Genomic DNA, 27,281 nt, shown 5'->3' with positions numbered 1-27,281 from the left:
AATGCACACAACTTGACTGATGTCCTCTACAACGTGCACATCCCCATGACATTTGACACAAGGCAATTAGGAATGACGCCTATGTGTTTTGGAATAATCCTTGATTTCCATTTATGATTTTGTGGAAATTACGTTCGATTTTTAGTGAATTGTTTTAGAAAATAATTTTGTAAAGTTAATGCTTGTATTAATATGTGTTGATTGCTTTTGCTTTCGATTATTTGTGACTGGTTTTAACCATTTAAATATTGTTTATATTTAAATATAATAAAAGACAAGACAATCGTGAGTCACAGGGTCGTATGAGAGTCTGTCCGAATTTTCCCTCATCTGCCTCACGATCGTCATTGGGGGACCACTGAAGAGAAGACCCCCCCCGTCTTAAATCTCTGGCTCCAAAGGAGAAAGTCATGTGCCTGAGACCTGAGAGCACAGAGCAAAGTTATTGTTCTCACACGTGTTGTTTGCTGTGTGGTGCACTGAGCCCGATGAGAAGAAGGGGGCACCGTGCCCTTTGTGCAACAACAGCCTTGGGAGCTGTCCCACCTCTCGGCCTGGCTGGACTTCTCCTGAGTTTCAGGTGGTCCCCCCACAGAAGACCCTCACCTGTTTTACAACCACCGGGACAGACAGACTGAGATGGAAGGAGCCTCTCCACCAAGGACTGAGACATGGAACCCCCATGTGAAAAGGCCCCTCTGCTCCTTCCAAGGACTGGGACTGAAACCCCCAGCCCGGGGCAGGTGTGTGGGGGAGGCAAGCTGACCAAAGCGAGATGTTTGCCTGCAGGTTGTGACCGCTGCACCAAGAAGACAATGGCTCTCGCTTACTGCTGAGAGCATGGACTACCTGTTACATCTATTCCTTATTGTATCTGTATCCCCTCCCTTGCAATTTCCAATAGAGTTATCATAATCAAAACCTCTGAGTTAGCGAGAGACTTCGAGATCTCCCCGATGTAACAGGCGGATCCATGACTGGACTGGACCAAAGGACTTCGTCTCTACGTTTGGTAGCTCTATCCCCTCTCTCTTTCTCTCTCTCTTTTGTCTCTCTCTTCCCCCATCTTTTTCTCTCCCTTAATCCCTCTATCGCATTTTGCTGTGGTCATTCAATAAAGGTGCATTTGTTTCGATTATCATTGCAAACCCCCTTGTACTGTGTTGGTTCTTTTTGCACCCTGAGATCAAATCCATGAACCATCACGAAACCCATCCCTGAGGACAGATCGTGACACCCCCTGAGGACCCCTCCCCAAATTCCCCCCAAAAGCTCCCCCAGCACCCCCAGACCCCGCTAAAACCCCCTCAAGTTCCCCCCACACCCTCCCCATATCGCCCCCAAACCTCCTCAAGACTCCTCCCCAAATTCCCGTCACGACCCCTCCAGGACCCCTCACCTGTCCCTGCGCCTCCTCAGCAGCTCCCGGAGCCCCCCGTCCTCTCCCAGCGCCTCCCCCGCTCTCTCCAGCGCCTCCCGCAGGACCCGCCTGAGCCCGGGGCGGCTCCCGGGGGTCCCTGAGGGGGTCCCGGGGGCGGAGGGGGGAGGAGGCGCCCGCTCCATGCCCGGCCCTGGGGTCAGGGGGCGCCGATTCCAGCTCGGCTCTGATTGGCTGGAGCAGAACGAGGAGGGCAGGAGTTTCTGAGGGGAGTTGGCCGGTGATTGGTTGGTTTCGTAGAGGGCGCGGTGATTGACAGTAGATGGGCGGGGGAGGCAGGCTTTGCCGAGGGGAGGCGTGTGGTGATTGGTTTGATAGAGGCAATGAAGGCGGGAGTTACAAAGGGGAGACACCCGGTGATTGGTTGGTTCAGCTTAGGAGAGGTGGGAGCAGCTGAGGGGAGGCGTGCAGTGATTGGTTGGTTTGGGGCGGGCTGCGCTGTGATCCATTATTTTGGGAGATGAAGCGTGGTGATTGGATGGTTTGGAGCGGGGCACGTCGCTATTGGCTAGGAAATGCCCAGCATTTTTTACGGAACAAACCCCATTTTTTGGGGAAAAAGTCTTGGATTTTTAAGGAAAAATTCCCAATTTTTGCAGCAGACACATTCCCAGATTTTTTGAACCCCCGTGACGCCAAATAACCCCAAAATACTCGAAATAAACTCCAAGGAACCCCAAAAAACCCCAAACAAATCAAGATAATCCTTGGGAAACAAACAAAAAAGTCAACCTAAACCCAAAAATCCCCAAATGATATCAAGTACACCTAAAAAAACCCCATATACACCAACAGAAACCCCAAGAACCCCAAATGATTCCAAATAAACCCACATAAACCCAAATAATCCCAAGCAAACACAAATACTTCTAAATACACCCAAATAATTCCAAATAACCCCAAAACAACAGAAATAAACCAAGTAAAAACCAAGATAAACCCTAAATAGTCCATAAATAACCCCAAATAAACCCCAAATAAAGCCCAGTTCCTCCCGTCTTCACCCCAAACCAGATCCCGAGCAATCAAAACACGTGGCACTGATGACGTTGCACTTGCTGGGCACAAATTCAGAGCACTGGCCCCGCCCAGCGATTTTCAGCCAATCAGCGCCCGGCCGGACTCTGACTCATCACTTGCCAGCCACACACCAAGGCCTCTCACTGCGGTAAACAATCACAGACAGCGCGGGGTAATTTCCAGCCAATCAGAGCGCGTCTCGCTGATGACTCATCAGTTACGAGGAGCGGAACTTGGTGAAGGGGGGGAAGGTGACCCTGGGGATGGGCTGGGGACCCCAAATTAATCCAAAACGGGGTCGGGACCCCAAATCGGAGAAGGAGGGGCCTGAAGCCCCTAAAACCAAACAATGGGGAGGGGATTGGGGGAACGATTGGAAAGGGGAGAGTGGGGAAAAGAGGGGGGTGGGAGACCAAAATTGAGCTGGGAGGGAGATGGGACCCCCAAATTGAGGTGGGAGGGGGATGGGATCCCAAAACTGAGCTGGGAGGTGGATGTGACATCCCAAATTGAGGTGGGAGGGAGGTGGGACCCCCCCAAACAGGATGAAGGCAATTTTGTTCCTGGAATATGTAAAGTACTTTATGGATATGCAAAAAGTCGATAAATATGCAACAGGCTGATGTCATGGGAGACAAGGACAATTGAGCAAAAGTTGTTATGGCCACCAAGACTCCCCTAGTTATTTTCGGGGACACCCCTAATTAGTATGGTTTTCATTACATCAGCCTCTTGTATATCCATAGACCCTCATGCATATCCATAAACTAATTTACATATTTTAGGAACTATATTACACGGCCCATCCTTGGGGGTATCTCCCCATTTCAGGAGCCTCCACTGAAATAGAAAATGTAAACTCCCTTGCTTTTACTACTACTATTATAATTATTAGTAGTAGTAGTAATAAAAATAATAATAATAATATACTATAAAAATATTCAATACTTTTGAAATTAATGAGCTCTCAGGCGAAGATATGAGAATAGAAATAACAGTTCTTTATTAAGAAGAATTAAAAATACAAATGCAGTAGTACAACAAAAAAAAAAAAAAACAGTGAAAGAGTCAGAATCCTCCGGGAATCCAGTGAAACAAGTTCATCCTCTTGGAATACAGTGGGAATAGGGCTGATCCTTTGGGAATCCATTTCTTAACTCTGAAAGGCAGGTGAAAGGCAGGGCCATGGAATTTTTACAGGGTATCCAAAGGGTGGAGTTGGGGTTTGGGTCAGGGGAGGAGTTCTTAGCATCATAAGGAGGGTGAGATCAAATTCCTGACTCTTAGCAACAGCAGCACTCCACACAGAACGCATCCCCAAATCCTAAATTCCCTCTAAAACAAATGAGAAATTATGGAACTTCAGATATATTCGATGAATTTCCTTCATTTAAACGAGTTTGGGGTGTTTTTAAAGGATGAAGGTGAAGCAGAGGAAAATTAAGGCCAAACCAAAAGGCGAAGCAGCCAGGTGTGTTCCCAACATGGATCACAGGGAATATGAGTGACCAGGGCTGTGCCCAAAGTGCCTCCTCCAGTGGGGGATGGAGCTGGAGCAGCGCACGAAGCTCTGCCCGCACTCGGGGCACTCGCAGGGCTTCCCTCAGTGCTGCCTCCATTGGTGTCGGGTCAAGTGAGAGCTCCTGGAGAAGCTCTTCCCACACTGGGGACACTCGTAGGGCCTCTCCCCTGTGTGGATGCGCCGGTGGGTGACGAGGGTGGAGTTGTGCTTGAATCCCTTCCCGCAGTCGGGGCAGCGGAAGGGCCTCTCCTCTGTGTGAATCCGATAGTGCAGGAGGAGATGGGAGCTGGTCGGAAACCTCTTCCTGCATTTATCACACTCGTACGGCCTCTCCCCTGTGTGGATGCGCTGGTGTCTGATGAGGTGGGAGTTGTACTTGAATCCCTTCCCGCAGTCGGGGCATTGGAAGGGCCTCTCCTCTCTGTGAATCCGATAGTGCTGGAGGAGATTGGAGCTGGTCTTAAACCCCTTCCCACACTTGGAACACTCATAGGACCTCTCCTCTCTGTGTGTCCTCTGGTGCACCATCAGGCTGGAGCTCTGGCAGAAGCACATCCCACACTTGGAACACCTGTACGGCCTCTCCCCAGTGTGGGTCCTCTGGTGCTCGTTCAGGATGGAGCTCCGGCTGAAGCTCTTCCCACACTCTCCACATTCATAGGGCTTCTCCCCAGTGTGGATCCTCTGGTGCCTGATCAGCTGGGAGCTCTGGCTGAAGCTCTTCCTACACTCCCCACACTCGTAGGGCCGTTCCCCAGTGTGGATCCTCTGGTGCACAATCAGGTTGGAGTTCCACCTGAAGCTCTTCCCACACTCCTCGCACGTGTGGGGCTTCTCCCCATCATGGAGCTGCTCATGGAGCACCAGCTCCGAGCTCTGGCTCCGTCTCCGGCCGCCTTCCCGGCCCAGGCTGGCTCTTTCCCCCTCAGATCCCCGCCGGCTGCGTTTGCAGCCCCTCCTCGTGCGGCATCTCCGGGGCTTTTCCTCCCCGTTGGCTTCCTGCGCCGTGGAGCCGCTCAAAACGGCCGCTTCCACCAGGTTCTGCCGTGGGCATTTGTCCTCCCTGCTCTCCATGCTCAGCTCCTGCTCTGGGGGAAGAAGGACAAGGACAGGATGGGATTTGCCTCCATGCCACAGGCAAGGGCAAGGAGATCCCCCAGGGCTGAGCTGCAGCCAGGGCCGTGCTGGGCTGGGAGATGGAGCAGCACAGAGGGGAAAGGGGCACTGACTTCCTCCCCACCTGCCTCAGTGTCCCGGGGCATCTTCCTCTTCCTCGCAGCCTCCCTGGGGTTGGCAATGGGCAATACTGGTTTGGGGAAAACAAGGGATGAGAGCGTTTGTAGGAGTGTCGGGAGGTAGGACAGTCAGGCTGGACGGAGACGAGAGAGCTCTGCAGCCAGGGCGTGGAACTTGCGGTTTATTGCAAAGGGCCTGGGTGCAGGGCCCTGCTGGGAGCTGCCAGGCACAGCTCGGAGCAGGCCCGAGAGAAGAGAGGGGTAGAGAGGATGAGAGGGTAAGAGAGTAAGAGGAGAAGAGCGTAAGAGGGTAAGGGTCCCAATACAATACAATAAATTTTCTTCTGTGTTGAATATTCTATTTCTCACTTAGCAGACTAGTACACGATACAAATCCTACAGCATTTACATACAGCCTGTAAAAGTCATTACATCACCATACTGTGTTACATTTTAAACCCTAAAAACTCCTCTTTGGATCCCTTCTGCTGAGCCAGTAGGGTCTGCTCCGACCCTTGGATCTGTCTGCAAGAAGAGCGAATTTTTTCATGAAAAGGGGATTACCTTCAGTCGGGCCATACCATTGTTTTCCGGTTGTTCACTAACTGATGTATCTCAAAGCTTGCTTTCATTTCAATCTTCCTTACACTTTCTATATTCTCAAAGTCTTTTGCCAGACAATCATATTTATAAGGCTTTCCAGTTTCATCTTCCCCAACACACATTGAGTTTGAAGGTCCCTGTGCCCGAGTCCATCTCTAGAATCCCTGGCCACCTGAGCTCCAGAAAAACCTCCCAAAGACCAAGATTCAGCCCTGAAAAAGCCTCCCAGGAGTTCCCCGTCCCTCGTCCCTCCTCTCTGGTGTTCAGAGGTTCCCCCCTGTCCCAACTGCTGGGGGTCACGCTTGGATTGGGGGTCCCCCTTCTCCTCGGCGCCCGCCCTGCCCAGGCTGCTGGCAGTCCCAGCAATGCCAGAAGCTCCCCCCGCTTCGCTCTCCCCATTTCGGGATGCTGGGGCTCTTTGGGCTCCCGGGCTCCCTTCTCCCCTCGTTCTCTGCTCGGGGCTGCAGCGGCTCCAAGGAGTCTCCCCTGCCCCTCTGCAGGCTCTTGAGGCTCCCGCCAATGGCGGCGCTCCCCCCTCTCTGGGCTCCCCACTTTGGGCTCCTGGGGGACACAGGGCTCTGCTCCTCCAGGCTGCCTCTGCCGGCAGCCGCCACCGCCACCCCCCGATGTCCCCCCAAGGGGCCTTTTCCGCTCAACCTTGGACTCCTTCATTCTCCAAACATCCCCAAAAATGCAGGGACTCCCTGGGATATCGGGGCCCAGCTCCCCCTCCCCGCTCACGAGTGCGATGGGGGGGCGATGATCCCATAGGTGGGGGCTGCCAATTCAGGCAGGGATCGACGGCCTGGTTCCCTCAGCTCAGCCTCCATCTGCCTTTGTCCCTCCTCTTCCTCTTCCTTCCACTCCTCCTCTTCCATCCCTCCCCCTGCTCCTCCTCCCTAACCCCATCTCCTCCTCCCCCTCCATCCCTGCCCTTCCCTCCCTCCTCCTCCTCCCCCAGCAGCAGCCACACCCTCGCTGCCCCGTTCCCGCAGCCCTCGCAGCCGCGGCAGGAGCGGGGATGGAGCCGGGACAGGTCGGGATGGGCAGCGCGGGGCTCTCGGCTGCTCCCAGCCGCTGCGGGCGGGGGAACCCGGCCCGGGCCATAGGAGAGGCAAACTGGGAAAACTGGGGGAACATCACAAAGCTAAGGATGCAGCAGAAAATGGAGCTGAAAGAGTTAACATTAAATACCAAACGATGAAAAAATGGAAATTCCAAAGTTTATGGCAGAGGAGAAAAAAGAATTAAAAAAAACAGGAAGGGAACAAGATAAATCCGGGAAATGGAAACTTCTTGATAGAAGACAATTTCTTAATAAAATGTGCTTCTAAGAAAATAATAGAAGACATGCATCAAAAAAACCACTGGGGTACTCAAGCTTTGCGCGATCATTTTTTAAGGAACTATGGGTGCACTGGGATTTTCGGAGTTGCATAGGAAGTAACTGAAAGATGCTTAATTTACAATACGATAAATAAAAAGGTGAAGAGGAAAACAGTATTAGAGGTCATGAGGTAGCTCATCGACCATTTCGAAGTATCCAAGCATAAGTTTAGATTTGTTAGGCTCTGGATTTATTTGTAAAAAATCCCATTTAATATAGAAGAGAATATGCCATATATTAGACAGAGGATTTTAGAAGAATAAAAATCTTTGAAGTATCACAAAGAACCGAGAAAAAACAAGAAAATAAAAAGGGAAATGAAAGGGAAGGGAATAAGAGGAAAAATCAGAAAGAGTGAGATCCTCTGCAGCTCTTGCACCCTCCGTTCGCGGCCGAGGCGCCTGTCCCGGTCCCGGCTCGCTGCCCGCCTCAGCTCCGCCTGCCCCGCTTTCCATCCCAGCTGCGGCCTCACTGCCCAGGGCAGCTCCACCTGCCCCGGCGCTGTCGCTCAATTTGTGTGCCCTGCTCCCACTGCCTGGCCCGCGGCCGCTCTGCCGCCCATGCTGGGCAAGATGGGGGCTGCTCTGTCCTGCCGCCTGCTCCGAGGTCACCGCGCCCACCGCACCCAGGGGGGTCCCAGCCATCCCATCCCCGGCTGCCCTGCCCGTGCCACCTGCGCTGGGCACCGCCGCTGCTGCCGGGCTCTCCCACCTGCCTTTGCTCTGCCGGGACCTGCCGGATCAGCCGCCATCAGCCATGGGGGTGCTGCCCACGCTCCGCCTCGGACTCCACGGGAAGATCCCCCTCTGCCGATTCCGGCAGCAGACCCTGCCCAAACTCCCACCCAGCCTCGGCGGGATATCCTCCCCTGACCACGTCCTGCTCTGAGTTACGTCCCCTTGGTAACCACAGCTCCGGCTGTTCAGGGAAACTCTCTCTCTCTCTACAGGAAGCACCTTATCCAAACACTAGGAGCTCAGTTAAAAGGCAGCCCTCTCCAAATTATTTCTCAAAACACAGGAGAAAGGCCATAGAAGGTAAAAAAGTGAAAGAGTTAGATGAAGGGATTGCTCTATTTCCGTTCACAGAGGTTCCCATGGGAGGGATGCGCTGCCCCGCCCCGCGGGAGCCACCAGCGCCCCTGCCGACCGTGCCCGGAACTGCACCCAAGGGGAAAGCGCCGCAGCCCAAAGGCCGGGACTGGCTCCGGGCTCTGTTTGCTGTCAGTGCCACAGCTGTTGGTGTTTGTTTGCTTTATTATACACACTAGTAAAGAACTGGTATTCCTATTCCCATATCTTTGCCTGAGACCCCTTTGGATTCACTAGTATAAAAATGAAGAGGGAGGGGATTTGCATTCTCCATTCCAAGAGAGGCTTTTTCTGCCTTCCCGAGCAGACACCTCTCTTGTAAAGCAAGACAAGCACCCACAGGCACTGAGGGGGCTGCAGGAGGGGCACAAGAAGGCCCTGCAGCACTTGGGCACAAAGGCACAGCCGGTGAATGCAAGAAGGGAGCAGCAAAAGGCCAAGCTGAAGGCAAAGGCCAGGGCACAGTTCCTACAGCCCCTGAGGGATCAAGCCCAGGGCCCAAGGGGGCCCCAGCACCCAGGGCACGGGCTCGGCCACAAGCACCTGGCAGAGGCATTGCCCTCCTCGGCAGGGGAGAGCCCACCCAAACAGCCCCTGGCAAGGAACCAGGGCTCCAGCTGCAGGGCACAAGGACACTGCAAGCACAGACAGCAGCACCCTCAGCACCAGCAAGTCCACCCCTTGATGGACACGGATTGGCAGGGCTGTCACAGCTCCCATCACACCAGGGACCCTCCACACTGCAGCCCTTGAGAACATTCAGGGTGGGTAGCATTGAGAGGAGGCATTTCCTGATGGACACAGGGGCCTCTCAATGCACTCTGAATCTTAGACCTAAGGGGGAAATTAGTAAAGGAATATTTTAATTTTTAAGGGAATGAGTGGGAAAGATGAGCAGGTATGATTTGTTCAACCACTATTAGATGCTGTGGTGGATCGGTTTGAATTAAATGAATTGCTTTTTCTTCCTCCTGTGGTTGTAATTAACTAGGAAGGAATTTGTGAGCTGGATTTTAATACTGTAAAAGGGGATACAGAGGCTAGTTGTTTACTACCTCTGAGTGAAAAGATTGACAAGGCCTATGCTGAAGTGAACCCCAAAGCGGGGCAGTCCCAGGGAAATAGGGAAAATTAGATATGGAGCCTCTACAAATTCCTTTAAAGCAACCAGGACAGGTGGTTTCCAAAAACAATACCCTGTTCCAAGAGAGGGAAGGAAGGGCTCACAGCCCGGTATTGAGCCCCCGTTAAAGGCAGGGCTTTTGGAGCCAAGGTTGGCTCCCTAGAACACTCCTATCCTGCCAGTCAACAAACTGGATGGATGGACAAGAGAAGGAAACAAAGAATTTTCAAGTGTTAAAATCAAGATTAACTGAGGCGGCTGGCCTGGGCCTTCCAGACAGGGAAAAAGAATTTGAATTATAGGTGGATGTTAAACAGGGTCTTGCCAAAGGAATTCTTGTGCAAATATATTCAACTCTATATAGGATCTCCTACAGTTCAAGTCTGGCATCAAGTTAAAGATCTGACAACCAAAAGCCTCTACTTGGATGAGCAGGGCTCAGTTATAACAATATGAAACTTGTTCAATGGCACAGGAGGACTCAGAACTGAGGACAGGGCAAGGGTTTAACCCAGCCTCCTGTTTGAACAGCCTGGAGAGGGGCTGGCAAGGAACCCAGGACTGCACTCAAGGGACAGAGCTCCAGACCCAGGCTGGGACAGATCGATGATGGGACATCCCTTGGCCTGAGGGAGAAAATGTGTTCGTGGATGGCTCTGCAGGGGCAGCAGAAGGGACAAGAGCTACAAGACAGGCTGTTATTAAGGAAGGGGAATCAGACACAGTGCAGGTCACCGCCCCATGCTCAGCTCAACCCACGCAGCTGTGGGTGCTTGTGAGAGCCTGGCACTGAAATGCCCTGAGCAGGAAGGCTTCAATATCTTCTGCTGACACCATGGCACCTAACAGGGGGGCAAAAGCAATTCTCACTGCTTCAGCAACCACTGGAGCAGATATCAAGGGATATTCTCCCACAGGAAGCTGGGCTGGCACACAGCCTGCCCTGGCACTTTGCTGCTGCCAACACCCAGCCAGGACATCGGCTCCTGCCCAAGGAGTGCAAAGCAGCACCACTGGTGGCCAAGGGGCCCATGCCAAGTGTCCCTGAGGCCACAAACAGCCGCCAGCACAGCTCAACACAGGGGGACCCCTCAGCCTGGCCTCAAGGGCTCTGAAGCCCCGGAGATTTGCACTTCCCGCCCGCAGCAGGAGGATGGGAGGCCGCCCCTGAGCCTGCCCTGAAGGCAACGCAGCAGCAGCCAGGGCTCCACAGCAGGCCAAGCCCCTGCGCCTGCCCACAGATCCTCGCCTGGAATCCTCTGCAATCCTGGCCACCCTCCTCTGCCATCTCCAGCCACTGGGGCCAAGCCTTGCTGCCACTGCTGCAGCTTCAGCGCTGCCTGGGCCTGCACTGCCACAGCTGCTGGGGAACACCAGGGCACAATTCCACTCTGGGGCTCACTCACACCCACACTCTGGGCTGCCTGCCATTGCACTGCTGCAAAATGTACCAATTTCCGTTCTTTTAAACCTTATTTCTCTGCTCAGGCTTGGTTTATCTTAGCCTTGGGGAAAGGAATTTTAAAGGTTTTTTTTAAGGGGTGTTACACCACTCAATGGAGATGAGTTTAACACCTGAACAGACTGGGAACAGCCCAAAAGACACCCACAGAGATAACGACCAGCAACAAAACATCAACTTGCCCAGCAGCAAACAGCAACCAACAGCTACCCCAGACACTGCCCCAGGCAGAGCTGGAGACACCTGGGCTGGAAAAGGCTGAGAAGGAAATCCAGGAGTGTGGAGACCGAATTCACATCAAAGGGGAAGGAATCTGGGTCCAACAGGAAACCAAATACTAAAAACTTACACAGCTTGGAAGCAATGAACATTAAGGCAGTGGATTTAGATTGGTTCACACTACATAAAGTCTAGGATAAAACGAGTAAAACTCACATGGCATGGAATGATTTTCTCCGCACAGCTGAGCTATTTGTGAAAGAATTTACTTCTGTTGCACATGCAGGCCAGAACCAAGGAATGCCTTGACTCTCTAACACTAAAGAGATTCTTTCAGCGACAAAATAACGATTTGAGAAAAATTTTGCGTAATATTCCCACTTTACATTTTTAGGAAGGTTTGGGACAGAAGTGTGAGAATCAAGTTTGGGTCTGGGTTTTTCCACGTTCACCTTTATGTCGCATTTTGCAAAATTGAAGAACTTTAACCATTATACTTTTACTGGTAAACAGTTAATAATTTATTTTGAAAAAGCAGATTCTGGTGGGGCACATGTGACTCACCAGATGGCTGCCCTGGAAGAGAAGCTCCATTCCAGGCAGCCTACAGAGGAGCTTTAGAAATGCAAATGAACACTGCTGGGCAAAGTGTGGACAATGCACCTGGGTCTCTTGCCCGGGGCAGGAATTGGGCTGATTCCCTCTGCCCCTCACCCCAAGCTCTGCCTGCTGGCACTGATGGAATTTGCACAGCTCAAGGCAGAGCCCAGGGGGAGGATATCTGACCCTGCAACACAAACGGGTGAAGCTGCAAAGGGAAACAGCACATGGAGAATGTTGGGAAAACTTCACTATAAATAATTGGGGGGAATCATCCCTCTGCCCACTCCAACATGTGCTGGCACTGTCTGTGTTATATAGGGTATATTAGAGCATTGGGGATTTTTTGCTACCAAAAATTCAAGGAAATCAGTTGGGAATCCGAGGATTTGATGATTTAGTTAGACAAAAGCAGTCAATTGATGCAGCCCTGGCTGGAGAGAGCGGCCAAAAATGGGGAAAACCTGAAAGGCTACCAGAACAAATCCTACAACACCATGGACCAGGCCCTGGGAACCCGAACCAATTCATATCAGGAGCCACAGAACCCATTTCTCATTTCAATGGCATTATTAGATTACAAGCTGTCCTCGAATTAATAACCAACCAGACAGCTCCAGCTCCTGACCTTCCTGCCGACCAATCCACTGAAATGAGGAACAGTACACTTAACCATGGGATGGGATCAGATCATCTGTTAGCAGAAAAAGGAGGAGTTTGTGGAAAATTACATGACACAAACTGCTGTTGGCAAATAGATGACAAAGGAAAAGTGGTGAAACAGATAACAAAGGAAATAGGAAAGCAGCTCATGTACGGATTCAAATGCGGAAAGAATGGGAATGGGACACGGTTTTGTGGCTCCCCGGCAGACCATGGGTTAAACGAATGCTGTTTCTCCTCTGATGTGCTACAGCAACTCGCAGCTTTTCACCATGCTCCACACCTTGAGAGTGCAGCTCATACAGCAGGTGAGCGAGGGGCCAGGGACTCGTAGATAAGGAAGTAATGGGCGAAACCACCAGCTTCCATAAATGTTACTAATTAACATGGATTGCTGCTCACAGAAAGTCCCGCTAAATTCCTGAACTTCCAGAAGAACAAGGATTTTACAGAGCCATGAATATCGGCTGTTTTACAAACGTGGGGGTGCACATTAACGAGGACATGCACTTGGCAGATCGGGAGGTCTGAACCTTCCAAGCACCTCAGCCAGTGGGCAAAGGGAGAGGGAGATGAGGCCGGGAAAATGAGAACAAAAAGGAGGCTGCGAACTACAACAATGGCAGAGAGCGCACGGCAAATGCCCCACGGCCTCTCTCTCTGCTCAGCAATAAAGTCACTTTTACAGGACTCCTCTGTCTCCTCTGGGCACAGAAACCTCCGGCCACGGGAATTTCCTGCACAGCCCCGGGCACGGGGCAGCCCCCTCTGTCCCAGCCACAGCAACCGGGCCGAGCCAGCGCTGCTCCGGCAGCGGCTCCTGCCGAGGCAGCGGCCGCAAGGAGACCGCGGGCAGCCGCTCCCGCAGCGCCCTCACGCCAGCGGCAACACGGGCCGGACACGGCACAACGAACCCGCCCGAGCCCCCTGACGCCCCCGAGGCCCGCAGCCAGCCCCGAGTCCCCGCACAACCCAGCGCGGCTCCCACCTGCGCTGCGGCCGCCTCCGAGCTCCGCCGCCGCCTCAGCGCGCTCCGGCCGCTGCCGCCACCCACGGGCCCGCACACACGCTCCGAGAACGGCGCCACTGCCCAGCCACGGCCGCCCTCAGCCACGGCCGAGACCCTACCCTGCTCCGCTCCCACCAATCAGCGCGCCACAACCACGACTGACGGCACCATCGCCCAATCACAGCCAGGGGCGGGCTCTGCGCACGACACAGCCCCGCCCCGCGCTCTCTGGGCCCCCTGGGCTGCGTGAGGGCAGAGCCGGAGCTGAGGAACAGCCCTGGAACGGGCCTGGGCCCGAGGGGATTGAGCTGAAAACACAAACTTCTCCGCAGTTCCCGCTACGGCTTTTCTGGCACTGCGGCTCCGGTGGCTCCGGCTCAGCGGGAAGCCCTGTAGCCTCACTTCTCCTACCCTTAATTAGGAGCATCAGTGCATTGCTTTGATTTTCCCCAAAAAGAGAAAACCGCCCCAAAGCCCTGTGGATGAGTGGGGGAAGGGAGAGATTTCTGGCAAAAACTCCCAAAACTCAGAGCAGGATAATGGCAAGTAAGTGAAGAGCCTTACATCCAGCTTTCCCCCACGCCTCCCTCCTTCCAGCCTCACCTCCTACCCCGGCAGTGCCGCAGACAGGGAATGGGGCCGGGCTCAGTTCATGCCCCGGGGCTTCTCCCTCTGCTCAGGGACAGGAGTCGTTCCCCTGCTGCACCCTGGGCTCTCTCCCACCGGAGACTTCTCCAGGAACTTCTCCAAGCTGAGTCCATCCCACGGGGCACAGTCCCCTCCAAGTGCTGCAGCGTGGGTCACTGTGCCCCGCGGTCAGTCCTGCCAGGACAGGCTGCTCCAGCGGGGCCCTCTGGCCATGGGGTCACAGCCTTCTCTCAGGCATCGCCGTGCTCAGCGTGGCTGCTCCGGGGGCTGCAGGGGGATCTCTGCAGCCCCATGGATCTCTGCATCTGGCACTGGCGTGTTTGGAGGCACCAGGAATAGGCTGAGCTCTGCCTGAAGCTCTTCTCACATTCCCCAAACCCTTCCCAGCACAGGGAGTGTTTTATCTCCCCGGGTTGGGTTTGCAGCCCCTCCTCGTGTGGGATCTCTGGGGCTTTTCCTCCCCGTTGGATTCCTGTGCCATGGAGCCGTTCCAAATGGCCTCTTCCACGAGGTTCTGTGGCAGGGGTTTGTTCTCCCTGGTCTCTGTCCGCAGCTCAGTGCCTGGGGGAGGAAGGACAAGGAGAGGAAGAGACAGGGAGAAGGCAGAAGGAAAAGGCAGGAGGAGAGGAAGGAACAAGAAGGTACAAAGGAGGAAGGAAATGGGAAAGGAACGTGGATGGATGAAGGACAGAATGAGGAGAGGAAGGAGGGCAGACAAGGAGAAGATGGGATTTGCCTCCATGGCAGAGGGAAGGGGAAGGAGATCCCCCCAGTCCATCCCTGGCAGGATGGCGTTGGCAGTGAGGCTGTCCTGCAGCGGTGTTGGGCTGGGAGATGGAGCAGCAGAGAGGGGAAAGGGGCAGTGATTCCTCCTGCCCTGCCTGGCTGTCCCAGCCTGGAGCGTCCTGGTGCTGCCGAGGCCCTTGGAGCGTCCGGCACTCCGGAGCCCAAAGCTTATGGCTGCTTTATAAAGCTGACAAAGTCGGCAGGATGGGTCTGGGTATGATCTGCAGCAAACTGGGTTTATTGGTACAGGAACAGGGCACAGAGCTGAACAGGGCCCAGGGACAAACACAGGGTGCAAGCTGAGGGCACAGGGGGTTTTTATATGGGGTAGTGAGGGTGGAGCTGAGGGTCAGGATCCGATGGACATGGTGGAAAATGGGGCAAAGGAGGGGTTAAGGGTCAGGTCAGCTAATAGGGAAACAGGGGCAGAGGAATGCAGTAAATTAGGGCCAATGGAGGGACAGAGAGGGAGAACATTCTAGGGACTAACCAGGGATGGGTAATAGGGGGTGAACTAGGGTAATTAGGCCAACAGGCCAATGGGGTAACATAACTTTCCATAAATCAGCATGTGCCTGCAAAGATCTATGGGAGAAGCAAGCTTCTCACCATAACCTTGAAATCTGTTCTTCCTATTGGGGACCAGACCCCAATGGGTGAGAGATTGAGACTCCCATGGGCCTCCACACCAGTGCATCTTCCTTTTCCTCGCAGCCTCCTTCTCCTCCGTCCAGACAAAGTTTAGGATTGATAAATCCTGGCTTTGGGGGAAGAACAAGGGGTGAGCACCTTGGGTTTTGTGAGAAAGGAGCATCACTCTTTAGAATTTTAGAACGTTTAATAAGGAATAATAAGGGACAGACCAGTAACAGCGCTGGGTGCTCAGCGATGGCCAGAGGCACACCGGTTAATCACAGCAACTCTTCTTGTCCAGTTTTATCATTGTGTTGTTCAAATACATACTCATAATGATTATACATATTCAAACATTTCTTTGAACTTGTTTACATGTTCCAGGAATTCTTTAGGTTGGTTTGACCCCCAACTCGCCATTTTAGAGCACGTGCAGGAATCGTGGATTGCTGTTTTGAGGGTTGTGTGTCACTGCCTCACAAGGGCCCCTGTTCTGTGGTTTCAGCAGGTGACAGTTATTGACAGTGGAAGGGTCAGTGGGCGGGCTCCTCATCACATCCCTTCCTTAAATGTTATCTGAGCATGCAGAGGGTTTTAGCTATTTCCACGAGTACTTGAAATGAACATTAGCTATTTCACAAATATTTCTGAAGTGTTATTGTCAGTTATTTACAAAAATAAAAGCATTATTATTGCACAAGTACAGCTACTTCTGCAAAAGTTAACATTATAATGGACAACATCTGGCATCCACTGTAATATTTTGCAAAAGCCAAAACTATAATGTATGTTTTTCATTCTGTCCACAGACTAAAATATCATCCACAAATGATGTTCTGAGGATATGAGCTACACAGGGGCCAGGGCATTGGCCACAAAAAGCTGACAAATTATACTACAGCAAAAGCAGTTAAAAGTGATTACAAACTGTACTCTATCAAAATCGTTGTGATTAAGAATATTTTGCAGAAGTCAATACATAATAGCAAAAGCCAACACTACCCAGTTATTTATAATAAACCTAGGGCAGGTTTTTCCCTTGCATGGAGCACTTGGGCCTTCCCCGGGCCCCTTCTGCTCTCATGCAGAGCCGGTGGCATTTTCCAGCACACCCAGTTTGTAACCAAGAGCCGGGTGCAGCCGAGAAGGCTCCAAGCGCCTCCTTCCAGGCTGACTCTGAGGTGCCGAGGCTGCTCTGGGCTCTGCCAGGGCTCTGCTGGGGCTCAGCTCTGGGCCAGGCTGGGCCCGCTCTCCCCTCACATTGCTCCGGGCAGCTGAGGCACAGCGGGACAAGGAAGGCACACGGCAAGGCAGTTGAGGGTTAAGAGAGTTTTTATTCAAACAACTGCCATAACAAACAGGCTGTCCTAACTACCATAAACTACCAGTGCTAACTACCATAACTAACTAGTTGTCCTGACTACTATAACTGAAAGCTGTCCTCAAGGGCTTCATCTCTTCCACTGCTCCCTCAGTTGCTTTGCTGCAGTGATCACAGGGGTCAGGCTGGAGAGAGGCTTGGCTGATGATAAAAATGAGTGCTGCCCAAAGGATAAAAAGGAAAGACATAAACAGTTACTTTCCAGAGTCAAGTTCCTCACAGGGTCTGTTGCAACAGGACAAAGGGACATGGTTTGAAACTCAGGAGAGGGAAGCCGGCTCAGATTGGATCTAAGGAAGAATTTTTTAACCAGCAGAGTGGGGAAACACTGACAGAAGGTGCCCAGAGATGTGGGAGGTGCCTCCTCCCTGGAAACATCCAAGCTCAGGTCAGGCAGGGCTCTGGGCCCCCTGAGCTGCTTGAAGATGTCCCTGCTCGCTGTGGGGCACCAGGCCCAGATGAGCTCCCAAGGAGCCTGCCCAGCCACAGCAGGCGAGGATTCTGCTTGCTCTGCGTGTGGAACGCAGCCAGACTGGAGACTGTCGGAGGGGGCCCCACAAGAAAACCCCTCCCTGGCGCTGCTGCTTCCCCTGCAGCCCCTGGCCCTCACCTGCAGCAGCTCCTGGGCAGCCCAGCGCCGCTCCTCGTCCGCCTCCAGGCTGCACTCGAGGCAGTCCCGCAGCAGAGCCGACAGGCGCCGGGGCTGCTGCAGCTGCGGGCTCCCGTTCTGCCGGATCCGAGCGCGAGCCTGCAGGGAAAGCAAACTCAGCGCTCTGCCAGCTCCCTTCACACCCACACGGGCTCACATCCACCCCGGGCCTCAGCCCCAGCTCCAGGGGCACTTTCCTCCCTGCCACAGATGCTGCTCACAGCTCATTTTGCTATGCCAGCCAAACAACCCAAACCCTGGGGCTGCCACAGCCACTGCAACATCCAAATGATCTCGCCTTGAGAGCCAGTGGCATTGGCTGACTCTGTTAGTAGGAACCTCCATCAGAAATAACACATTTTGCTTCTCCAAATGTGGACACCAGCTTTACAGGCCATTTTCCAGAGTCAGTGTTGTCTGGAGGATTCTTACATCAAGTGCATCTCTGCAGTGCCACTGATACTCAAGTAAATGCATTCCTGATGCCCCATCCCAGAAACTGCCAGGCAAGGACCAGGAGGTTTGTGATGCTGAAAACTCAGGCTTGGTGACATGGAGAGAGTAGCTTGGACTAGGAAAGAAATATGTTAGACTATGGGGATGTTAAACAATCATCTTCAGGTTTTGGACGAGTTTCCCACTGAGAAGGATCAGGGGGGAGATCAACTTGCAAAATGTCTTTTAGAAGCTCCTGCAGAAATCTTGTTGGGTTTGGGGGCAGGATGTAGGGTTGGTGTGGGGTTTTCTTGCAAGATAACATTAGACCTGATGCACTTGCTTCATATTTCCAGGTCATCGTCACAGCCAGATGAGCTGCAACAACATAAATCCCAAAGCAAATTGTTGCTGGAGACTGAGGAATATTCTTCTGTGTTGGGGCTGGAGTCCTCTGGGAATTCCCTTCCCACGTGCAGAAACCTCCAGCTGCTGCTCCCAGTGCAGCGTCCCCCTGTGCTCACAGGCCTCTGCAGCCACTGCAGAATTTGCCTCTTACCATGGCCGCCGTTTCCCTGAAGTAAGGAGGTTCTCCTTCCACCATCCCGATGGTCACAGTGCCAAAGGCCCAGATGTCCACCTTGGGGCCTTAAGGAGATCTGGTCACAACTTCTGGGGCCATCCAGCGAGCAGTGCCCACCATGGAGCTGTGCTGGTCCTGCTCAGGGCTGAGCTGAGCGCAGAGGGTAAATCAGCTGAGGACAGAAACAAACCCTGTCAAAAGCAGCTGGAATGTGGAAACCAAGCACCAAGATTCCCCACTTTCAGTCTGAGAGTGCAGTAGTGAAGTCAGCTGGAAAAGCCCTCAGGGCTGTAGCCAAGGAAAGATGGAACTGGACCCTTCAAGAAACCATTGAGGAAGCCCTGACCTTCTTGCGCAGGGAGAAGCCGAGCCCCAGCGCCAGGAAGACGAAACCCAAGACGAAGCCCCCAATCCCCATCAATATCTTGATGCGGGCAGCGTCCGGCGGCATCTCTGGGGGTTCCGCAGGGGTCAGCACCCCCAAAACCTCTCACCGACACACCAAGGTGCTCCGAGCGCCCCGTCCAGGCTCATTCCAGTCCCTCCCACTCGCATCCAGCATCCTCCAAACCCCCTGCCCTTTGCACCCAGCGCCCCCAAACTCCCTCCCAGTCACACCCAGTACCCCCAAACTCCCTCCCAGTCACATCCAGCGCCCCCCACAACCCCATCCCACCCTCCCCAGCATCCCCCAAACCCCTTCCCAGCCCTTGCCCAGCCCCCAGCCCCTCTCCCAGTCCCAGCCCGGCTCTCTCCAGCTCCCTCCCAGTGGCTCCCAGCACAGCCCAGTGGCTCTGCCAGCGCCCCCAGGGGCTCCCCCGTACCCCAGTGCCGCCTCAGGGGCTGCTCCAGGCTGACGTGCTCCACCTGGCAGCTGTAGCTGCGCCCGCGCCGGGGGGGGGGGGGTTCCAGCAGCACCAGCAGCTGGTAGGTCCAGTCCCCGTTGGGGACCACGTCGGTGGCCACCACGTGCTCCGAGATCTCCTGCTGGCCCTGGAACCACCTCACCTGGATGGCAGCAGGGTAGAAATCCATCACGGAGCAGAGCAGGCGGCCGGGGCCGGGCTGGGAGCTTGAGGGGAACACCAGCGAGATGGACACGTTGGGGGGCACTGGGAGAGAGCGAGGAGAGGGCTGAGTTTGGCTGGAGAGGGACTGGGAATGGGCAAGGGAGGGACTGGGAGCGATTGGGGTGGCACTGAGAGAGACGGGACATGGTGGGGCACACTGGGACGGATGTAGGACGTCCGGGCTTGAACGGAGAATGAACTGGGAATTAATTTGGAATGGATTGGGAATAGGCCGAGAAGAGGAGGGAGGGACTTTGGAAGTACTGAGAGCGACTAGGATGGCACTCGGAGGGATTTTGGTGGCCCTGGAATTAACTGGGAATGAAGTGCGCGGCACTGGGAGGCCGAGTCCAGAGCGGGGCCTTCGGGGTTTCAGCGCCAGGGACTCTGCATGGCAACCGATGAGTCATCAGTGAGACGCCCTTTCATTGGCTGAAAGGAGCCGGCTACACGGACAACCGGGATGGACACGCCGGGCAGGCGCAGGGATGGACTGGGACGGACTGGGAGAGCCACGGGGGACACTGAGTGGGACAGGAGGCCCCGGGGTTGTTCCGAAGGAGGGCTGAGGGCTCTGGGCTGATTCTCAGAGACGTTTTGAGGCGCTCCAGGGTCATTGGCAGGGCAGGGCCCGAGGGGACACGCTCTGCCCCGCGCTCACCTCGGTGCCCCGTGAGGAACGGGGCAGCAAGCTCGTAGCCGGCCCGGCAGAACGTGTCCACCGCAGCCCGATTATCCTCCAGTATTTCCGGGATTCCGTTGCAGCACCGAGCCTGTGTCTCCCCATAGGGGGTGTCCCCCACGAACACCCCCACGTCGCTGTCGAACATCATGTACTGCTTCCGGTTGTAGATGTACCTCCTCACAAACCTCACCTTCTCCGTACCATTAATGAAGTGACACTCTCTCGTTCTCATCTCCTGGAACACCCCTGTGAGTGCAGAACACAGATCCGGGGCTGTCCCCAGCACGCCCCCAGCGCTCCGAGGGCCACCCTGGATCGCCACTCCGCACCCCCTGTGCCCCACGGCCGCCATGGGACCCTCCTGCCCGCGCTACCGCTTCCTCTTTGCCGCCCTTTCCCCATTTCCTCTTTCACATCCGCTCCCCGCCCACCTTCGGCCGCTCCCAAATCACTTTTGGGGTCCCATTTTCCCACAAATCCCTCAATCTCCAGCCCCCTGAGTTCAGTTTTGGGCTCCCCCCTCGCCTTTTCCCCCCTTTCCCCACCCTCTCCTACCCCTCCCTCCCCTCCCCCCACCCGTCAGCCCCTCCCGCTCTCCCTTTGGGGGTCCCCTTCTCCTCCCCCTCCATTCCGGACTCCCCCTTCGCCCCCTTTTCCCCCTTCTCCCCCCCTGTCCCAGCCCCTCCCGCCCCCCGCTCACCCGAGAGCTCCGCAGCCGGGGGGGCTCCCAGCACCACCAGTGCCACCAGCAGGGCCCCAGCTGCCGCCCCTCGCCCCATGGCCGGGGCCGGGCAGGGAGCAGCAGCCCCAAAGCAGCCGCGCTGCGCTGGGAGCGCCAGTCCGGAGCAGGGCGGGCTCGGCAGCGCCGCGCGCTCTCATTGGCTGCCGCCGCTTCTGGGCAGCGATCGGCCACGGGCTCTGCCCGGCAACCGATGAGGCAATCCAACGCCCCGAGCTCTCATTGGCAGCATTGCCGCCTGCCTGCGCTCCCATTGGCTGAGGCCTTTCCGGGACGCTGCAGCCCCGAGCTGGGGGTTTTTTGGCGAGGGAGAACCTTGGGGCGCTGGGCAGGTGGGAGTTCAGGTGAGCCCAGCAATGCGTGCCCAGGTGCGCGGCATCTCAGGGCAGCTCGTGGCGAGCGGTGATGCTGGCCCGATGCCAGGCACCCCCAGAGCCGCTCTGTCCCTGCCCCCCGCAGCCGCACAGGGACTGAAAATGGAACCGAGGATTCCTGCGTGGGGACAAGGACCGGGAGAGGTCCCTCAGCAAATCCAGCACGGACACAACAGACCCGGCCTGGGCACACGGAGGGAATTTATTACTAACCAAATCACAGCAGCACAAGGAGAAGGGAAAGAAATCTCCCAACACCCTCCTGCCCAACACGGATCACCCAGAACAGGGGTCACCAGGGCTCTGCCCAACGGGGATCACTGGGGATCATCCAGCGCGGATCCTCCCATGGGGGATGGAGCTGGAGCAGCGCACGAAGCTCTTCCCACACTCGGGACACTCGCAGCTTCAGACTCTGGGCTACCATCCTGCTGTCTCTCAGTCCTGATCAGAATTGATAACTGTGGTCTAAAGGTGCCGTCAAAGGCCCCTGAGCCTGGCAGTGTCCTGCCTGCAGCAAGGAGCAGGACCTGGAAGATCTTCTGTCCCTGGAACTGGATTGCCTAAAAGAGCAACTCACCATCTGGTGACTGTCAGAAAACAGTTCTCAAGAAGATTTCTTTCAAATATTTTCCTTCAAAAAATATCCACTGGTCAGGATTATCAACCTAATGGTTTAGAAAAAGAAACCAGAGATGAACTAATAAGTGCTCTACTCTAGCACAGGTAGCAGACCCCATACATTCAGTAACAGACACAGAGCTGATGCACTCTGGGGGAAAATGCATCACCTGCCTGATGGCAGGGCCCTTGTGGAACCTGCAGGTCTGAGGCAGAAAATGGAAAAGGATGAAATGCATTCTTTTCCAGGTCTTTAGACACCCATTTCTCACCTCAGGTTTTGACCTAAAGCAATTCAGTGTGGACTATTGGGATTTGCTCCAGCCCAATTCCTTCGTGTTGGGTCTCAGTTTTCTCTTGCACACCTTGCATGGCAGAGGGCTGGTGGCTGCTGTGCTGCTGTTGGAAGGGTCGATGCACCCAGGTGTTTGTGAACGCTGCAGGCAGCAAAGATCTCCTGTCTGGGCTGGCTTTCACTGCCAGGGCCTAAAGCACTGCTTCTTTCTTCTCTGCTCTTTTGTCTCCAGGGCTTTTGGAGCCGTTTCTAAAGGACTCGACAGGGCCCCTGGAGGAGAGGTCAGTGCCAACACGCCCAGCACTGCCGGCAGCTCTGCAGGGCTTTCCCCTCTGCTGGGAGCTGTGGCTGCAGCTCTGGGGGCCAGCAGAGCTTTCCTGTCCAGGCTGCTCCTCTGCAGGCAGAGCAGTGTCAGCCTGCAGAGCACAGCTGGGACAGACTTGGTCTTTCTCAAGTGCCCAAGGAATGCAAGGAGGGCAGCGGTGTCTGTCAGAGCAGGACACCCTGGCTTGGTCTTCATATCTGAAAGTGTGAATGCATCAGCTGCTGGAGACTGAGGCCCCATTAATCTTCATCCCAGAACAGGATCTTCAGACAGGAACATTATTTAGCTATTTTTCCATCCTGCCTTTCATCTTCAGAGGGAACATCAAGGCCTATTTAGGGAGAGATCCTGCTTGGGCTCAGTTTGGGGTATTAGTCCAACTTCAGCTGTTCACAGAGGGAGAGGGAGAGGAATGAGAAGATGGATGTCCAGAGCAAAGCTCTCTCCTAAATCCTGCAGTTGTGTTTGGGTCTGGTGTCAGTGACAGCCTGTGACAGGGATCACCTGAGCAATGAGTGTGTGTGTCTGCTTTGTTGTGCAATCCCAAACAGAGCAGTTGGATCTGAAATCATGACCAAATCCCATAGAATTGCTAAAGGGTTCCTGGCTGTTTTACTCTGTTTTCACAGAACCAGAATTACCTCCTGCTTGCAAAATGTGTTACAGTATTATTATTATTATTAATAATAATAATAATAATAATAATAATAATAATAATAATAATAATAATAATAATAATAATAATAGTGTTGAGGCCATTAGAGAAGACTGTAGGTGCAGAGAATGTTGTTAGACCTTTGAGGCTGACAGCTGAGGGACCATTTCTGCAGAGCTTGCAAGGCCAAATGTCTCTGGCATGTGTCCTGTAAGCAGCCCCCAGCTGGCAGAGCAATGGGCTGTGGGAATGGCCCTTGCTGAGCTCTGCTGTCCCATCCCAAGGTAGTTGGGCCCAGCCCGGCTCCGACTCACTCCGTGTTTGCTGTGGCCTCCTGCCACAGACTCCTGCAGTTAAAGGGCTGCAATGTCCCTTCAGGTGGCCATCAAGAAAATGAGTCTCAGAGGGCAGAACAGGGAACGAGCTGTGAATGAGATCCTGCTCCTGAAGGACAAGAAGAACCCCAACATTGTCAACTCTTTGGACAGGTGAGTGCTTCAGCTCTTATCCCGTGCCCGGGCCCTGCGTTACCTTTCCTGGCACCCAGAGTCTGTAGCCTGTTTGGAAAATGCCTGATCCAGCCACATCTTCCCAAAACAACAGCCTGGCAGTTCACTCCCTCCAAGTGCTTTTGTTGCTTTGCTTTGGTTTTTCCTTCAAGTTCCTCCCCATTTGCTGTGTCTTCTAACAAGTGCTGATAAACCACAGCAGAAATTATTTCCCTTGGCTTCTTCTTCCTAGCCCTTTTCCATTGCTACAGTTGCCAGGAAGATCAGGTTCTTGTGTCCAGAAATGCCTCATTTGCCCAGTTTTCACTGGCCTTGCCTGTTTCTGAAGGGACTTTCTGAAAGGTTTTCTGGCTGCTTTTGTCCCAAGTGCTGCACAGCCTCCTCCCCTGGATAACCCTGGCAGTTGTGTTGCCCTGTTCTGCAGGGAATGGTGGAACTGATGAGTTCAGGAGCTGAACCAGCTGGGGCCAAGGGTTGTGGTTCCACATTGATCTGGGCTGTTGCTAAACTGCACTTTTCACCTGCTTGCCATCTAAGGCCTCTTCTTTCTCACAGGTGTCTCCTTCTCCTTTAGACTGTGCAGATTCCAAGGGCTGTGCAGCCTGGCAGGAATGACTCTCCATCTGATTCTGTCCTCACTGACAAGTGACCTGGAATCAAAACTCCACTCCAGGCTTTTCCATGGGGGAATTGAGCTCTGCATGCTCATCTCCATGCCATTGCTTTCCTCTTCCAGCTTCCTTGTTGATGGAGATCTCTGGCTGGTGATGGAATACATGGATGGAAGAACTTTGCACGACGTTGTCAGACAGACACGCATGGCTGAAGGAGAGATGGCAGCTGTCAGTCGGGAGGTGAGGGATCCTGCTTGTCACTCCATGCCTGGGACACGATGGTCCTTCCAAAGAGGGCGGGAGAACAGGAGTGGCTCCATGCTCAGGGCTTTGTTTCTGTGTTGTTTGTGTGAGGTGGAGAAGAAAGAGCCTCTGCAGTGAACGGCCTGCCAGCATCACTGCACTTCTGCTCTGTTCTTGTTCTCTCTCCTGCTGTTGTGGTACTCTCTGTCTGTTTTGGATTTGATTTGCTGTTCTCAGCTTTGCCTTGAACCGTTTGCCTGGAGCTTGTGTGCACTGCACTCCTGGCCTGTCACAGCAAAGCCGCTGCTGGCACAATTCTGAACTGTCCTTTCTTGTGTGATATATTCCGGCCATTGGTTTTTGCCCTGGTGTTTCTTGTTCTCTCTCAGTGTCTGCAGGGCCTGGATTTCCTCCATTCAGAGCGGGTCATCCACAGGGATCTGAAGAGCTCCAACATCCTCCTGGGCATGGATGGCTCTGTCAGGGAATCAGTAAAAGCCACAGCATGAAAGCTGAGGGTTTCTTGAAGGGTCCAGTTCCATCTTTCCTTGGCTACAGCCCTGAGGGCTTTTCCAGCTGACTTCACTACTGCACTCTCAGACTGAGCGTGGGGAATCTTGGTGCTTGGTTTCCTCATTCCAGCTGCCTTTGACAGGGTTTGTTTCTGTCCTCAGCTGACTTTGGCCTCTGCGCTCAGCTCAGCCCTGAGCAGGACCAGCGCAGCTCCATGGTGGGCACTGCTCACTGGATGGCCCCAGAAGTTGTGACCAGATCTCCTTATGGCCCCAAGGTGGACATCTGGGCCTTTGGCACTGTGACCATCGGGATGGTGGAAGGAGAACCTCCTTACTTCAGGGAAACGGCGGCCATGGGAAGAGGCAAATTCTGCAGGGGCTGCAGAGGCCTGTGAGCACAGGGGGACGCTGCACTGGGAACAGCAGCTGGAGGTTTCTGCACATGGGAAGGGAATTCCCAGAGGACTTGTGCCTCCACACAGGAGAATATTCCTCAGTCTCCAGCAACAATTTGCTTTAGGCTTTATGTTGTTGCAGCTCTTCTGGCTGTGAGGATGACCTGGAAATATGAAGCAAGTGCATAAGGTCTAATGTTACCTTGCAAGAAAACCCCAAACCAACCCCAAATCCCAGCCCCAAACCCAACAAGATTTCTGCAGGAGCTTCTAAAAGACATTTTGCAAGTTGATCTCCCCCCTGATCCTTCTCACTGGGAAACTCGTCCAAAACCTGAAGATGATTGTTTAACATCCTCATAGTCTAACATGTTTCTTTCCTAGTCCAAGCTACTTTCTCTGTGTCACCAAGCCTGAGCTTTCAGCATCACAAACCTCCTGGTCCTTGCCTGGCAGTTTCTGGGATGGGGCATCAGGAATGCATTTACTTGAGCGTCAGTGGCACTGCAGAGATGCACTTGATGTAAGAATCCTCCAGACAACACTGACTCTGGAAAATGGCCTGTAAAGCTGGTGTCCACATTTGGAGAAGCAAAATGTGTTATTTCTGATGGAGGTTCCTACTAACAGAGTCAGCCAATGCCACTGGCTCTCAAGGCGAGATCATTTGGATGTTGCAGTGGCTGTGGCAGCCCCAGGGTTTGGGTTGTTTGGCTGGCATAGCAAAATGAGCTGTGAGCAGCATCTGTGGCAGGGAGGAAAGTGCCCCTGGAGCTGGGGCTGAGGCCCGGGGTGGATGTGAGCCCGTGTGGGTGTGAAGGGAGCTGGCAGAGCGCTGAGTTTGCTTTCCCTGCAGGCTCGCGCTCGGATCCGGCAGAACGGGAGCCCGCAGCTGCAGCAGCCCCGGCGCCTGTCGGCTCTGCTGCGGGACTGCCTCGAGTGCAGCCTGGAGCCGGACGAGGAGCGGCGCTGGGCTGCCCAGGAGCTGCTGCAGCTGAGGGCCAGGGGCTGCAGGGGAAGCAGCAGCGCCAGGGAGGGGTTTTCTTGTGGGCCCCCCTCCGACAGTCTCCAGTCTGGCTGCGTTCCACACGCAGAGCAAGCAGAATCCTCGCCTGCTGTGGCTGGGCAGGCTCCTTGGGAGCTCATCTGGGCCTGGTGCCCCACAGCGAGCAGGGACATCTTCAAGCAGCTCAGGGGGCCCAGAGCCCTGCCTGACCTGAGCTTGGATAGTTCCAGGGAGGAGGCACCTCCCACATCTCTGGGCACCTTCTGTCAGTGTTTCCCCAGTCTGCTGGTTAAAAAATTCTTCCTTAGATCTAACCTGAGCCTGCTTCCCTCTCCTGAGTTTCAAACCATGTCCCTTTGTCCTGTTGCTACAGAGCCTGTGAGGAACTTGACTCTGGAAAGTAACAGTTTATTTCTTTCCTTTTTATCCTTTGGGCAGCACTCATTTTTATCATCAGCCAAGCCTCTCTCCAGCCTGAACCCTCTGATCACTGCAGCAAAGCAACTGAGGGAGCAGCGGAGGAGATGAAGCCCTTGAGGACAGCTTTCGGTTATAGTAGTCAGGACAACTAGTTAGTTATGGTAGTTAGCACTGGTAGTTTATGGTAGTTAGGACAGCCTGTTTGTTATGGCAGTTGTTTGAATAAAAACTCTCTTAACCCTCCACTGCCTTGCCATGTGCCTTCCTTGTCCCGCTGTGCCTCAGCTGCCCGGAGCAATGTGAGGGGAGAGCGGGCTCAGCCTGGCCC

The 27,281-nt window shown here is 54.1% G+C and overlaps 3 protein-coding genes across 4 annotated transcripts; 1 reads left to right on the top strand and 2 right to left on the bottom strand.

The window, feature by feature from the left end:
- Positions 1-3,453: 3,453 nt before the first annotated feature.
- LOC141730094 (uncharacterized) lies at positions 3,454-13,469 on the bottom strand. The gene is made up of 3 exons (XM_074546725.1): positions 13,352-13,469; positions 5,221-5,286; positions 3,454-5,068 (listed from the first exon to the last, which is right to left on the bottom strand). Exons 2-3 carry the CDS (start codon positions 5,240-5,242, stop codon positions 4,062-4,064), a joined length of 1,029 nt encoding a protein of 342 aa, XP_074402826.1. The 5' UTR covers positions 5,243-5,286; positions 13,352-13,469; the 3' UTR covers positions 3,454-4,061.
- Positions 13,470-15,749: 2,280 nt separating this feature from the next.
- On the bottom strand, positions 15,750-21,120 carry LOC141730092 (class II histocompatibility antigen, B-L beta chain-like). Of its 2 annotated transcripts, none has more exons than XM_074546721.1 (5): positions 20,943-21,120; positions 20,219-20,488; positions 19,312-19,599; positions 17,431-18,940; positions 15,750-16,980 (listed from the first exon to the last, which is right to left on the bottom strand). In XM_074546721.1, the coding sequence occupies exons 1-4, from the start codon at positions 21,019-21,021 to the stop codon at positions 18,807-18,809; spliced, it is 771 nt and encodes a 256-aa protein (XP_074402822.1). In that variant the 5' UTR covers positions 21,022-21,120; the 3' UTR covers positions 15,750-16,980; positions 17,431-18,806. The 2 variants fall into 2 exon arrangements, with proteins under 2 accessions (XP_074402822.1, XP_074402823.1); XM_074546722.1 differs by having other exon boundaries at positions 16,053-16,980; positions 18,464-18,659; positions 20,943-21,119.
- A 2,471-nt stretch (positions 21,121-23,591) lies between these two features.
- Positions 23,592-25,560, top strand: LOC141730095 (serine/threonine-protein kinase PAK 3-like). The gene is made up of 3 exons (XM_074546727.1): positions 23,592-23,739; positions 24,497-24,614; positions 25,007-25,560. Exons 1-3 carry the CDS (start codon positions 23,618-23,620, stop codon positions 25,124-25,126), a joined length of 360 nt encoding a protein of 119 aa, XP_074402828.1. The 5' UTR covers positions 23,592-23,617; the 3' UTR covers positions 25,127-25,560.
- Positions 25,561-27,281: the final 1,721 nt, after the last annotated feature.

This window comes from Zonotrichia albicollis, chromosome 9, assembly GCF_047830755.1.
Source record: "Zonotrichia albicollis isolate bZonAlb1 chromosome 9, bZonAlb1.hap1, whole genome shotgun sequence".
Lineage (NCBI taxonomy): Eukaryota > Metazoa > Chordata > Aves > Passeriformes > Passerellidae > Zonotrichia > Zonotrichia albicollis.
Note: the sequence above shows the minus strand (reverse complement) of the source record. Positions and strands in the feature narration are given on the sequence as shown.

What these genes read in the sequence shown, in the direction of transcription:
- LOC141730095 (XM_074546727.1), top strand. Translation starts at nt 23,618, where the DNA reads ATGTCCCTTCAGGTGGCCATCAAGAAAATGAGTCTCAGAGGGCAGAAC. An exon ending in ATTGTCAACTCTTTGGACAG is followed by an intron (nt 23,740 to 24,496) that starts GTGAGTGCTTCA and finishes TTCCTCTTCCAG; the next exon opens with CTTCCTTGTTGATGGAGATC. An exon ending in TGGCAGCTGTCAGTCGGGAG is followed by an intron (nt 24,615 to 25,006) that starts GTGAGGGATCCT and finishes GTTCTCTCTCAG; the next exon opens with TGTCTGCAGGGCCTGGATTT.
- LOC141730094 (XM_074546725.1), bottom strand. Translation starts at nt 5,242, where the DNA reads ATGCCCCGGGACACTGAGGCAG. An exon ending in GCCCCGGGACACTGAGGCAG is followed by an intron (nt 5,069 to 5,220) that starts GTGGGGAGGAAG and finishes TTCTTCCCCCAG; the next exon opens with AGCAGGAGCTGAGCATGGAG.
- LOC141730092 (XM_074546721.1), bottom strand. Translation starts at nt 21,021, where the DNA reads ATGGGGCGAGGGGCGGCAGCTGGGGCCCTGCTGGTGGCACTGGTGGTG. An exon ending in CCCGGCTGCGGAGCTCTCGG is followed by an intron (nt 20,489 to 20,942) that starts GTGAGCGGGGGG and finishes CTGCACTCACAG; the next exon opens with GGGTGTTCCAGGAGATGAGA. An exon ending in GTTCCTCACGGGGCACCGAG is followed by an intron (nt 19,600 to 20,218) that starts GTGAGCGCGGGG and finishes GCTCTCTCCCAG; the next exon opens with TGCCCCCCAACGTGTCCATC.